This window comes from Panthera leo, chromosome D2, assembly GCF_018350215.1.
Source record: "Panthera leo isolate Ple1 chromosome D2, P.leo_Ple1_pat1.1, whole genome shotgun sequence".
Classification (NCBI taxonomy): Eukaryota; Metazoa; Chordata; class Mammalia; order Carnivora; family Felidae; genus Panthera; species Panthera leo.
Window position 1 is genome coordinate 85,352,930 of NC_056689.1, and position 14,559 is coordinate 85,367,488.

Here is a 14,559-nt window from a genome sequence, read left to right on the forward strand (position 1 = left end):
AGCGTCAAGTCGGGAGGAGCAGGGAGCGCCCCCCGGGGTGCCGCGCCTCCAGTCACCTGCTCCGAGGGGGGCCGCCGGAGCCCGACGCGCGCAGTGGCTCTGCCAAGCACGCCTCTCGGTGCCTCCGGGGCCTGTGGCCACTGCCCGACCCCTCGCTCCAGGGCAGAAGGCCCCAACCAGCCAGCGGCTTCCCCGTGGCCGCACCACGGCCACGAACACGCACCTCTCGCGAGACCACCCCCGTCCTCACGGTAACCGCACGGGAGCCCGGCCGCCGTGGCACCTGCTGTCGGTGCCGGCTTCCTGACCGTGAGCGTCCCCTCGTCTTTGAGCACACCGTGGTCTCGTCCCACGCCGCTGGGAAAGGACTTCCCGTTTTGCTATGACGGCATCGCGGATGGAAAACTTGTACTACGTCCACCCTGGCATTTTGGGAAATGGTACTATTTCAAAACCAATGTTCGTTTTTGTTGTTTTTTTAATTGTACAAAAACAGTGAATTACTTGTAAACCCACAGTCTTCTCAAGAATTTTAAAACGTGAATCGCCGGCTTTGGCATTTATTGTCATTTAAGTGAAAACCTCATGAATTTTACACTTTGTTTGATAGTTACTCTTGACTTTTTTCCGTGTCTTCAACAATTCCAAGGAATATGCTTTAATTATTTTCCAGTAAACAGAGTAATTGCTACGTGGGTCGAAAGCCAAGTTATGAAAAAGGAAGAGGAGGATGGGAAGGAGAAACAGAAATCTGGAAGACCCTAAGGAAGACCGTTCTAGAATTAACAGACCCGGAAGCAGGGGCAGATTGGGAAGGACAGCTCAGATGACGCTGCGTCTCTCCCTCTGGCTCCAACGCCCACTTCGAGGTGGATGGGGTGTCCCTTTTTATGAAAGTTCACACACTGTCTTCATTTTCTTCTTTCTCCTTAAAATACCATGCCCCCAATTAGGCCATCCTTAAAACCTCCCAAGGGCATTAAGCTAAATGAGCCTCTCAATGGCAGAGTTGGCCGAAGAAATTTTTCTGGGCTCTGAAACCACGTCCAGTGGTTAAGCGGGCACACACTCTCGTCCCCGGTGTCCACTCGGTGTCAGGGCACTGACGTGGCATTTCTGAAGGGCTTAGCATGATGCCAATATTTTTAAGAAGGCTGTACATCTGGCCGTGTCTCCTGGCAGCGAGAAGAGCAGAGAGAATCTCAGCCGGGTGAGGACAAATTAAGGAGGCTGTCGGCTCGGCGTTTAACGCACACCCATGAGTCCCCCTGCCCGGGAGGAAGCAGTGCCTTCTCCGCTCTCACTTCCAGACCAGCGTTCGCACCGTCAGGGTCTTTGCTGACCCTGCTTCTTCCTCCCACACGTTGAATTTCTCAGCTCCAACTGGCTAAAAATGTGACCACAGTGAACAAGGCAACAGTAAGAATAGTTTGATTTCCATTTTACGTGTTTTGAGTAGATTCCAAAACTTTGACTTCTTTATCGTGATTCCAGCTTCCCCCTCACCCCCAGCTCTGCAACGGTCAAGAGGATCCTTTCCGAGCCCATTTGGGCTGCACCGCTTACCCTGGATCCTCGAGAACCTTCTAGAAATCCTACATTTTCTCTGGAGAACGTTGGTCCGAGGTTAAGGCTCAGGTTCCATAGGTGATGTGTAATTCTCAGATCTGACCAGGGCTGGCAGGCTGACCCCTCACCCTTCCCTCCAGAGGAGGGTCTGCTCCCCAAGGCAGGAAGGGGGCCTTTTGACCCAGGGGACCGCCACGCAGAGGGTGTGCCTTCAGGAACGAGATTTCTCAAGACCTGAGCAGGGAGCCCTGGGCATTGGACTGTGACAAGAGACCCACTTACGGAAGCACAGAGCTTCTTGGGGGTCCCGCCCCGCTCCTGGGTCACCTGACAGCACCTGCCGGACACGCCAACACCCCCCACTCACCTCCAAGGGACCCAGTCACACCCCCCCCAACCCTCCCCGGCCTCCACCTCACATTAACCCCTCCTGGAACACTCCATCTGGGTGAGGGTGTCCTTAAAGCACCAGGGGCAGGTTCAGATGTCCAGACACACAAGTGGCCGGCGAGCACGACGGGTGATAGAGCCCGAATCCCCCACCCGCCGTGGGTCCCTCTGCCCCCTGACTGCCTGAGAAGCCGGCTGACCCTCGAGAAGGGCCGACCACCAGCAAACCCCAGCACGAGGCCGGCAGTGGGCGGCTCGGGTTAAGCTAGTGAAGCAGACACGGCTCCTCCGGGCGGGAGAGCATCGCTGCCGGTGACAGATGGCGGTGTCGGTAAAGAGTGCGGTTACAGAGGGTCCCACACGCGCGACGCCACGATTAGCAGACCACTCCGCTCGCAAAGCCCCCTCCCAGCTGGAGAGTGAGAGAGTGGGGGCCCCTTCACCCAGCAAGGTCGGGGGTCCGTCCCCATTTGCAGGGACGTGCAAACCCGGCCCCTAGGGTGTGGAGGGGGGTCCGTCAACACTCACATCCTTCACCCAACGGCGGCGCCACGAAGCCCAGAAGCTCCGCTGCGGGCGGAACAGGGTCGGAAGACACAGACGAGGCGGCAGCTCCCGACACATCGGTGCAGTAACACAGGTTCCGGCCAGCGAGTGTCATTCTGACTCAGAAAGTGCGTCCCCGAGGCGGGCGGCCCGTCCCTGCACGTGCACAGGGCGACCGCGCCTCCGTCCAGCCGGCGTCCTCAAGGCCTGCCCGCCCCATCCTGCCGGCGAGGCGGCGAGAAGACGCCGGAGCCTGGGCCCCGCTGCCGGCCGCTCGGCCGGAGGCCCGGGAAGGGCACGCGTCGACGTGTAATTTGCGGGCCGAGGACCCACCCTGCAGCGAGCGATTTCCCCGACCCCGCTTAGCACTCTGCGTCCAACACGGTATGACCTACGGGGCAGACAGACCACGGCTTCACAGTGAGAAACGCCCAGTGCTCAAGGTCACACATTCCACCTAATTATAACCCTGCAAGACAAGGGCAGCATCCCCAGCTGGGCGTGACAGGGCCGCTCCCCTGTGCTGAATTTACCCCAGCCCCCTACACACGACTTGTAAAGTGCACCTGCCTTAGACACACACCGGACAGAGTTTGCTTACAGAAGGCCCCAAAAGGCCCCGAGCAGCACGTGTGGCATAATAAGAAAGAAATGTTTGGTCTTCGTCCTTCACTGCACTCCTGGCACCGACCTCCTAAAGCCCTTGGGATTGGCTGAGTGATCGGAATACCTTTTTTTATTCGCCGGGAGCCCCTCTGACCACCGCTGGGTCCACGCAGACGAGGTGACTCCTGGGGGACGGGGCAGGTCACCAGAAAGACCAAGCAGGTGATTCGAAGGTCGGTCCTTCTGTTCCACCCCCAGCCGCCAGGGAGGGGCCGCAGATGGGAGTCCAGTCCCCCGGCCGGTGATGCCGGTGATGCAATCAGTCATGCCTTCGTAAGGAACCTCCCGGAAAGCCCCCGGAAGAGCGGGGTCCGGGGAGCTTCCTGCTCGTGGACACTCCTGCCCTGGCGGTGGCGCTCTCCGGGGCACGGATGTTCCTGGACGCCCCTCCCCACACAGCTCAGCCACCAGGTCTCTTCCGTCTGCCAGTCGGAGCTGTATCCTTCCTGATCAAACTGCAACCGTGAGTAAACCTTTTTCCTGGGCTCTGTGAGTCATGCTGACAAATTATCAGACCTGAGGGGAGGTCGTGGGAACCCCTGAATTTGCAGTCAGCCAGACCAAAGTGCGGATGGCCCGGGACCCCATTTGCATCCAGATCTGCCGCGAGGGTAGCACTGGGGGACTGAGCCCTTAGCTGTGGGGCCTGGGCAACTCTGAGTTGGAGTCAGAACTGAATTGAATTGTAGGACGCTCCCTAAGTGTTGGGACCACTGGAGAACCGGGTGTGAACCGTGTGTTAGCAGAAGGAGGCTCTTCCCCAAGAGGCGTTTTCAGGGCACACAGTGGCTGCGGCTGAAGACAGAGGGCGGGAGGCCGCCAGGTGCTGGCCGACACTGACCGCCGACCGCGCAGAGAAGGAATGGATGCCCAGTGGCTCCAGTTAAGACCGTTATTTACCACAACAAGCAGGTGATGGGGGCATCGGTGGTCACGTCAGACGGGGACCAGCAGCAGGTGGCTTTCCTACCCAGAAGGCACGTGAAGCCGACCCAGGGCGCTGTGTGTGCTGTCCGAATTAGCTGCTCCTTCCAGCTCTGTCCTACCTTCTAATCCTCAGGTTTTAAAACTAATTTTTATTATAATAACCTTTTTCTTCTGCTTCCAAATTACTCCATTATAAAAGGACATTTTAAAAAACCAAAGACAGTGGCTCCCTCGTGGAGGCTAGTTTGAGCACAGCATACTCAAAGATCAGGAATCCTCACAGGGCAGCTGGAGAGAGCCAGACACATCTTTAATTAACAGCCATTCAGTTACTAGCTTCTTGGAATAGAGGGAAAACAGCTCTTTGAAGCGTAATGCGTGCTACGTTTTCTTCAGACACCGTCTTCCACTGATAGATATGCAACAACTTATTATTCTAACACAGATTTGCAAACGCACGGGAGCAGGATAACTTATCACTTAAATGCTACTTTTCTTTCTGCAGCATTTGACAACAGTATGGTGCTGGTACCTGCCATGAGCCACAAATTAATTTTTTGAAGCACGGCATTATCTAAGGAACGTGCACTTTCTCTTTAGTGCCAACCAACCATCGCTCCCATGGCTTGAGGCATCTTACCAGGGGGATCCGGGCACCGGGGTAGAGGCCACGGGTCTGTTGCCCTTTGCTGCGCTGTCCTCTCTTGTGACTAGTATCGACGGAGGCTCCTTTTAACAGAAAGAGAAGGAGAGCACTTTTTTTTTTTAATTTAAACACTCGTCTTCAATTAGGCAACCAAGTGAAGGGTAACACGGTTCATGCAGACACCCGCTGGATAATGACCCGCTCAGTACAGCTAAGCCAATGGGACTGAGCAATTATGCCGAGAATATGGAATTTAAGGCACAACAGACCGTGCTGAGGAATTCAGACCAAGGCATCTCCCTGATCACCCCAGATTGGCTAGACTGTCTGCTTTTGTAGATACAGAGAAAGGCAGCCCCACCAAGAGATGGCCTGTGGATGCCTTAACATCTCACGGGCAAAACATCACACAGGATTCATCTCCAGAAATGGGCCGACCCAGAGGCTGGGGTCCAGTGCTTCCAAGACTGTGCGCTCTGGGAGGGAATCTAGAAGCTGCAAGGAGGCCTGGGTCCACCCGGACTTCCTCATCTGGGCCCCTGAGGACGGGGGGCGGGGGGCACGAGCCCACGTCCTTGTAGCCTCTGGTGATGTTCTCTCCTTCCCGAGCACCTAGCTGGGGGCGGAGATGGGGGGTGGTGCAAGGGATTCTGGGGCAGAGGTGGGTTTGAAAATCACTCTGTGTCTGTGGCTCTATTTAGAAAACAAAGAATGTTTGAACGTTACACCACCTAGAAGAAAATGAAGATGTATTCTCTAATATTAAAAAGGAAAAAAAAAAAAAACTTTAGCGGTGTGGTAAGGACATGTTTTTCCTCTCCCGGCTGTCTCTACAGTTTTAATCTCAAACTTAGAATAATAACACTGTGTTCTTCTCTGAAAAAATCAGATGAGATTACAAAACACCAGAACGTTACTCAAAGCAACAACCAGGCTCTCAGAGGAGACTGTCATTTGCAATTAAAGCTCTGGATTCATTGAGTTGAACTGAATTGAATTGAATTGAACTGAATTGAATTGAAGAAGGCCATCCTAAAATTCCGGGATCTCTATTCCCACCACTGTTCGTGCCAGGACCTTATGGGATGAGACACTGTAGGTGAGGTGATCAGCGGCCCGTGTGGGTGACGGGGCCGGGAGGTCAGCGCTGCACGTGGCAGAGCCGGCCAGCGGGGAGGGCGCGGGCACAGAAGTCCACGCGCTGATACGGGCCCTGAGGGCTGCACCCCCTGTACAGCGCGTCAGCCTCCCTTCACACACAGGAGCTGGAAAGGCAAACGCTAGATCCTGGGGGCACGGGAACACGAGATCCAGACAAAAAGCCGAGAGAATCCCAGTGTCTCCAAAGGCCGGGCCGCAGTAAGTCCCACGCACAGAAACGTGGCATCTGCGTGGCTGACCCTGTTGCCATCTGCTCACCCACGAGCTGGGGACAGAATGGCCCATGTGGTCGGGGGTGAATGGCTGGCCGAGCAGAGCCGGCCAAGAGGAAGGACACAAGTCATGGGATGAAAATGTTCCCCCAGAAGAGTCCCTGCATGGCCTCCGGGTGAGGGCAGAGGGCAAGGCACGTCTCCAACAGACCTAACGCCCAGGAGACAAGGGGTCAGGATGCCTCTTTCGCACGTATGCTTCCCTGCTGGGGGCCCCCTGCGACCCTTTGCTCACCCGCACAGAAAATTTCACTGAATACATGAGGTTTAATTTATATAATTATCCTCAAGTTGTACAGTTTAAGAATAATTTCTTTTAGACTTTTTGGGGAGTAGAAGATGCCTTTCCTTCCTGTGAGGGGGGAAAAAAAAAGGTCAGGATAAATAATGAGGGTAACGGGAAGGACTCAGACAGTGGTGTTAAAAATATATATATATTGAGACCACAGTTTCCATTACTAATCCAATTAGAAAAACGAGGGGAGATTTTCATTATGGAGCTAATTGAACAGTAGAAACCCAATGAGAGCCTCTGAGTACTAGATTACCCCAGCTAATTACTCACGCAGATCTGGCGCGGCGTGATTTGTGACGGGGACTAACGTTCAAATGTGGCAATGCTGGGATTCTCTACTGCTAATTACCAGGGTCTCCTTCTTGTCGCACGCGCCAGTTATGACTTCCTGTTGGTGATGAAAATGGCTACTCGTGGCATAAAACCCCCTTTCCATGCTACAGGAATGAAACTGAATTAGAGGTGTGGAGCCCAGTGATGAAGTAGTTAAGGCACTAGAAAGGGCATTTGTCTAATAAACACGTACTACTGGCACGGATGCTGATCTCTTCCAGAGAAATCCCGCATCAGGGAGCAAAGATGTCATCTGCACTAACATTCATGACCCACTTACGCCATTTAGCGCCGGCCCTAAGGATGAGAAGAGGCGCCGTGTCCGTGACGGTGCCCCCGACCGTCCCTAAGGGGGGGAACCGGCAGGACAGCCGGTGGGTACAGGAGGGTTCGCGGGGCCGGCGGGAGCAGAGACGCACCCGTGGAGGTGAAGTCAGAACGTTCACAAGACCCTGGGGCGACCACAGGCCTCCAAGATACCTGACAGCTCGGAGCGAATGAAATTTGTGATTTTCAAAGGCAGCGATAAAAGCTAGTCCCTCGGGTCTTTCGTGGGAAGGTAAATGTGCCGAGCACATCCACGGTCAATCCTTAAAATGCCACTTGGCAGAGAGGCAGAGAGAAGGGCCTGAGACTGGAAAGTGTGGAGAAAAAAACCGATGTGTGTGGGGCTTGACGCACACGAATTTTAACCATCCGGAAACAGGCTCTGGCTTTGCCCTGTGGGGTCCGTGGCCCTGCAGCCCCGTGGCGTCTGGGGCCCTCTCCCGAAAGCGGGCGCGGCACACCCGGAAGCCCAGGTCACCACACGGAGCCCCGGCCTTGCGAGGCCTGGAGCCAGGACCCGAGGGGAAGGCCTGGCGGCTTTTACCAAAGCCCGGGGCACCCACCCCTCTCGTCTGTGATGTGGAATCCACGTTCTCGCTGGATTTGACTCTGCTTCACAGAGCGGACCCCAAAGCATCAGCGAACGACAGGAGGGGTGAGGGGTAGGACCCGAGGGGTGCTCTGGGCCCAGTACCCCTGACCCCAGGGTTCAGGCCTGCAGAGCACAAGCAGAGTCCAGAGACCAACCTTGTCTTCTCCGTCCCCGGCCCGGCTCTTCCTGTCCGCGTGCAGCATCAGGCCGGGAGGACAGGGCGCTCGGCCGCGCTCTCTGCTTTTATCTGTTGGACCAAAACAATTGTCATTAGCATCCCGTCTGTCACATCAATTTGGAAAAACAGGGACAAAAAGTGGCCTCGGACGTTCAAACTGGCTGCACACGGTGGACCTCCCGCAGAAAGGCCGTGCTGGCACAGGCCCTGACGGGGCCTTGTGACCAAGTCCCTCCAACGACGCTGAGCTCCCTGGCAACTACATCAGAGCCTGTGCACCGGCCACAGCACTACTGGCCACCGCTGATGGACCAGGCCCCGGGGGGTGTGGGTTGACGGCCATAACCTGACGGACTTTTCCTCCTTGACGAGGAAAAGGGTCAACATGGGGCCGAAGAACCAGGCTTTCTTAGGCTTTGGGGGCTGGTGGCCATGATGGGCCACCCTTGGCCCCCATCCTGACCAGGTGACAGGCGGGGCCCACGACGGTCACACCCCAAGTCACCACAGTACACGACCCACACAGCACTTTGAAAAGTAGTTGTTTGCGATGAGGGAGGGGGAAAATGGCAAAAACACAGATTCTGGATACAAGAACAGAGATCAGATTTCACCTTCTTCTAAAATGTCCACTCAACCCTCAGACATTTGCAAGCGGGAAACAGGTGCAGTGAAACACAGCAAGACTAACCACTGTTTTAATACTAAGAATTTTAAAAATCCCAAGCCATCTAACCACACGCCAACCTAACAGATTCATCCTGGAAGGGGCTTGAAGGTCAGGACCCCGGGGCTGCTGTCTGTCCTGAAGTTAGGAAGGCCCTGGCTGATCGTTCCCTGGGGAAGGGAGGAAGGCGTAGAAACAGCACCACTTCACACGTGTGTGTGCGTGCACGTGTATGTGCACACACACGCACAGAGCAGGGGCAGGGAAGGTCCCTGTGCTCACAGGGCGGGGAAGGGAAGGGCGGAGCTGGGAGGCCAGGTGGGGCCACCTACCTCCACCCACCTTCCTTATCCTGCTGCAGACTCTGGCTTCCTCTGCTGCCGATCCCAGCAAGGAGGCCACGGGAAGGGGCCACACGGGCGGGGACCCCACATGGGCCCTGCATCTGTCCGTGGCGGGCGTCTACACCTGGAACCCTTGGGGCCACAGACCCGGGTCCTGCAGGGCAATCTGTCCCAGAGCCCAGAGGCGGTCAGCGCTGACCACCGGGCCCCGGGGCAGCCAGCAGGGGACACGCGTGAGGGCCCGGCAACCCCCAATATGGGTCCACCTCTGGATCAGCCCTGGGGAGGAACCATCAAGCTTTCATTGAACTGGGAAACCGAACCTGAGTCAAGAACATTCCAAGCTCACGGGCAGTGGACACATTTTATTGTTGCTCATGGAGATAAGCAGAGCCCAGGGCCGCGCCGACATCTCCAGAACCCATAGGGATTGCTGCCCAAGGCCCGTTTCTCGTCCAGGTGTGAGGAGCAGTGGGGAGCCTGGGCACCCAGGTCTCTGCGGGCCCACGCAGGCCTGTGCCGCCACCTGCACCCCCAGCCACACGGCACGGAAGGTGGCGGGGCCTCACGTCCACGCAGAGGGAGCGGCTAAATGGGGGAAATGACAGACGCGGCAGCAAAACACAGCAGAAAGTGAGGCGCTGCCCGGGAAAGCGAAGGGGAGACAAGCAGGACTCAGTTTACCGAATGTCTCAGGAGGGTGGGTTTCTCACCCTGAAATCACAGGACCACTTCCGTCAGTGTTTTCTGTCGTACGTGGGGATGACGCGTCCTCACGTTAATGATGCCTGATTCACCAGCGTCAACGTCAAAGCTCCTTCTGTGCACACTTCCTCCCGCGGCTGCGCACTCCCCCCTCTACTCCGTGGAGACCATCTGTGCGCAAAGACTCATGATCTAAACATCCGGCTACCTCAGCCATGTTGTCTTCCTCCGCTGGAACCAGCCAAGAAGCAAGTGCGGGCGATTCAGCTAGATCACGGGCACACTTTCCGGATACCCTGTCCCCCGCACCCATCCCAGGGGCCCCTGCCTGTAACAAGACCCCAGACCCCAGGGATCCCCATCTGGGCTGCAGCCCATGGCCCCTCGATCCGGCCACCCACCAACTGTGCTCGAGACGGGAGAGGGCTCGTCCAGGAGGCCTCTGAGAAGCGGGTCTGGAGCCCCCAACTCCTCTCCCACCAGCAGCGGAGGAAACAGGGTTGGGAGAGAGCGTGCAGCCAAGTCTAGGTGTGGGCGGGGGGATGTCTAGACGGGCCAGAGACATGAGCGGGCCTGTGTCAGGGGGACCGTGGAGGACAGGAGGACCCACGGATGGCGGGTGTCCCAAGGAGCCAGGAGACGGAAGCAGGTCGCCCACCTGCACTGCTGCTGAGCCCTCGGGGGACGGCGTTAAAGGGGCTCCCAGAGCCGCCAGGCGGGGCCCCGGACCCGTGCTCCTTGTTGCGCGAGGGAGGCCACAGAGGGAGCTGAGCCCACCCTCCTGTGTCCCCGTAGAGACCCAGCCCAAAGCAGGCCTGAGGGGCAGAAAGACTCTGAGGTGGAGCAGAGTCCCGCTCTTCGGTGATGGCCCGGGACTCCACCTGTTTAGCTACGGCACCGAGCCCGGCTTTGTGGCCAGAGATGAGGGGACGGAGCCAGGCCTGAAGGGGCTGTGCAGGGAGACGAGATCGGGTCTCATTGTGCGTGACGGGCCCCACGCCTCCCTGTGGCGTCTCCGCAGAAGGTCACAGCACTCGTGAACCAGGACGTGCATCGCTGACTTCTCCGCGTGAGAATAACACACACACCGTGGAAAGTGTGCTAGGAGACCTGACCACGGGCTGGGGTTCGCCCAGCTAATCTCAAATGCAAGTTGCCTTACTGAGGTTTGCTCCTTCGTTATCTCAACACAACACGAAAACAGCTGAAAATAGTTGATCTCGGTGAAAATCAGCTTCCGGAATCTGGCTTTGGAGGTAATGGATTTGCACGGCTCCCTGTGACTGGCTCTCTGAGGCCGGTGAGATCATTTCAAAGCCCCGCATCACAGCCCCAGACCCCAGACTCTGCAGGACATGTGCTCCCACAGAGTCTGCATCTTCTAACAGTCCTGGGTTTGCAGCCGCCCGCGGCACCGTGGGCTCTCACGCGTGATCGGGTCGGCGTCTGGGCCGTTCCGCCGTGGAAATGCTTGCTCTGCGGCTCCCCGTGGGCCCCTTGTGGGGTCCGCTCTGACAGGTTCACGGACTCCCTGCTCTGGGCCTCTCCACAGACTCCGCTGATGTCATAAAACACTCCCCGGGGTGTCAGAGAGAACGAGTTTATGGAGGGAAATGTACCAGCCGTGATAGCAGAGGCACCGAGGCCCCCGGGCCCGGGCCGTGTTTCGTCCACGGAGGGAGGCGGGTGCTCAGAATTTCAGGGCTATCTGCCTATTAATCATGCCCAGCTCCGCGATTTGAAGTGCTCTCAAATGGCCTGCTGTTCGATTTTCCTCCCGGCCGGGCTGAGAGGCGAGTGGGCCTGGAAGGACGGACGGAGGAAAGGTGTCTGCTGAAAATCGCCACGTCCGTCCACTGACAAGTAGTTATTTGCTGCTTGTGTGGAGTCCGCACAGCCCTGGTGCTGGTGGGGGAGGTGCGGGGCAAGTGAGGTGAGCAATTATACGTCCGGCAGGGTGACCCGAGGAGACCACGGAGGAGGACTCGGAAGGCGAGCAGTGGCGGTCATTAACCCCTTGGAAAAAACCGAGGTTTCCGGCCCCAGATCAAAGGCAGCTCTCAGGGCACAGGATGGGGCAGCAGGCCTGCTGGGAGCTCTGCCCTCCATTCAGCAGATGCTACACATATTAGATAAAGCGCTAGGCTTTTTTAAAAACATTCAAAAAACTGTTTTTTTTTTTAAATTATTAAAATGAACTGCAGACAAGTAAAAGTGCCTAACTTATCAAAAAGATATGAGAAACGGATCAGTATCTCCTCATCCACAGGAAAATCCTACATTCAGTCTAGTTCCAACTCAGTAAGTACTGACCTCTCTTGCTCTGAGTCTCTCCACCTACAAAATAAACTAACCTCCTGAGTGTCTTCCGGTCTGGGGACTCGAAGAGTCATCTCCATGCTGGGAACTCTTGGGGGTATATCTCAAGGAAAGAGAAGTGACCTTGGGGGGGATGGTGAGAACAGTTTTTGGGGTTCCTGCTGGGGAGAAGGGCCAACTCTGGAAAATGGATTAACCCCAAGGAAGAGGGCAGGAGAGATAATGAACCGTTTCTATTCTGAAAGCCAGTAATGACCTCTGATGGACGGTTCCTTTGGAACCCACCCTCTCCGATGGATTTGGAATTAAGTGGGAAGTCTCCTCGTAGGCCGAGGGACCCCTAACTCACCCACGTCTCCCCCAGGGTGCCACGAGGTTGAAGGGGACCGCGAGACATCCTGAGTCCTCTGGCTGTTGCAGACCATTGGCCGTACAGGAAGAAGATCCACATCACCGACCCACCACGCACGCCGGCCTCAGCCTGCAGCACGCTGGACGTCAGCCGTGAGACGGGTTCAACAGAGGCCCACGGCGGGGGAGCCGTGCCTACACACAGGTGTCTCCCCCCAGTGGCCTCCACTCCCGAGAAGCCTGTACACGTGGGTGTCAGGGGACACCCCTGCAGTCACGGCGGCTCCGTTGTCTGTGTTTGCCACAGTCTGGCGACCTCATTTCCGTGTTTGAATGTTCTCACCTCCGAGAACAGGTAGTTCATCACGTGCAAACAGCAGTGTCTTATGGAGAATAATGGGTGTGATTTCCACCTTGCACACGGTCTCCCCACGAGCACCATCTTGAAATTATCTCCCCGACGCTCGAGCAAAGCAGGGGCGATCATCTCGTTTTACATGTAAGGAAAACAGACCAGGTGAGCCGTTTCCCAGGTTACAAAATAACCCATCAGGGAGGGCAGACTTGGTTTGTCAGTTTAAGTGGCATCGGGCTCCCCTAAATATTTGACAATAAAATAAGGAGAAAAGTGCAATTGATGGTTACAATAATAAAAATGACAGACTCCGGCCTGTCGGGCATGGTTCCAAATGAGGCTGGGAGAGCACGTTGGTTTTCAGAGTCTGCTTCCGGGGAACTAACGCCTCGAAGGGAGACCCCGCCCCTGCCCGGGAAAGTGGGGCTTCCCCTTGACTGCTGCCCCGTGGTGAGTCAGCAGGGGCTGCCGGTCCGGGGTGCCGACGGACAGACGGATGCAAGCAGGAGAGGCACGGACTCCAGAGGCTGAAAACAGGTGGGGTCCCAGCCTCGGCAGAATGACGGGGGAGCGGCTGTGACGGCCTGGAACAGGAGGTCACTCCTTCCGTCCCTCTGCCCTTCATCGTGCCACCGGCCCCGAGGAGCCCCTCACCCCGTCCCTATGGGCCTTAACAAGGTCACCACGGAAGGACGAGCCCTGCTGTGAGGACTGTGCGGAAAGGGCAAGGCTGAGCGGCTGCCCTCGGGTTCTCAACCCCCAGCTCAGGGGCCGGAAGGAGGAGACGGAGACCCAAGTTCCTGGGCACCTCCCCGCCGTGCCGGCAAGCTGGGCAGTCAGCGTGGCCGCGCACAGAGGAGACAAAGGTGGGCGGTCACGGGGATCCCGTCCTCCTGTCCCCTCCTCTCACCAGGGACACCCAGGCCGGGTCTCCCACCCTCTCAAGCCTCTCAGGCCACACAGAGCGGCCGCCACGGCCAGGATCGGGCGGCCACGAGTCAATGTCCCCGGACACCTGGGAGTGTGGCTGCCTGGGTGTGAAGACGAGGCTGCGAATGTCCACTCCCAGCAAGCCCACCCCCCCGGGCAGCAAAGGCAGAAATCCCGAGACTGCTCAGAGAGTCTCATGGGGACGGAAAGACCTGGTAGCTGCCGGGCAGCGGAGCCTCGGGGATCATGACCTGGAGCCTGCTCAGCGGGTACAACGTGGGGAGGCCGGGACAGCACGTGCAGGGAGGGCCTAGGGTGCAAAGGGTCACTCAAAGGGGCCAGGGGTGTCAGAAACCTGCCGTGTCCTGGCCCGCCTTCTGGTTCCCCCAGCAGAGGCTGCCACATGAGGTCTAAGGGCACCTTCTGGAACTCTGCTGCAACTGAAGACTATTTTCCTATAAACGGCAAATCATTTCTGAGTCCTTCTAAATTTTTCATGGACAGTGATTCCCAGAGTTGACAAGCTGCAGAGAAAACTCATTTTCTGCCCGTTTGTAACATCCTGGATCTCACTTTGCAGGAACAAAGGGTTTTAAAACGCTCAGTTTAGAGGCCGTGAGCTTGGCTGTGACAATGGCTTCACCCCGGAGACGGGTTTCTGTCCCCTCCGTCCCCCGCCAAGCTCCCACACCTGCACGTGCAGATTCTGCTGCTGGTCTGTGTGGGTGAACAAGGAGCTGATGTCTCCCCTGTGGAGATGATGGGTCATCCTCACCAGATGATTCTAGAATCCGAGCCCCTGCAGCTCTCGGATGAAGGCAGGCTTGTGATGGGGCACGCCCACCTTACAACGGGATTACGTGGAAGAGGCCAGGCTGTGGAATGCTGGTGGGGACAGCGCGGCCCCCCTGTGTCCGGCAGGAGGCAGAGAGGAGTGGGCAGTGCCCCTCTCGCCTGGACGTGGTATTCTGGCCCAAGGGGAGGTC

General features: G+C 57.0%; 1 protein-coding gene across 6 annotated transcripts in view; it reads right to left on the bottom strand.

Moving 5' to 3' along the window:
• TCERG1L (transcription elongation regulator 1 like) overlaps positions 1-7,966 on the bottom strand; it is a 68,906-nt gene extending 60,940 nt beyond the window's left edge. For all 6 annotated transcript variants that reach the window (XR_006194363.1, XR_006194362.1, XM_042907881.1 and 3 more), the window contains exons 1-2: positions 7,880-7,966; positions 4,739-4,827 (exon numbers count right to left, since the gene is read on the bottom strand). Coding sequence is in view for 4 of the 6 variants with exons in the window: in XM_042907881.1 (XP_042763815.1) it covers positions 4,739-4,827; positions 7,880-7,927 (137 nt within the window). In the remaining 2 variants the exon portion in view is untranslated. The remainder of the gene's footprint in view (positions 1-4,738; positions 4,828-7,879) is intronic.
• Between the last annotated feature and the right edge of the window lie 6,593 nt (positions 7,967-14,559).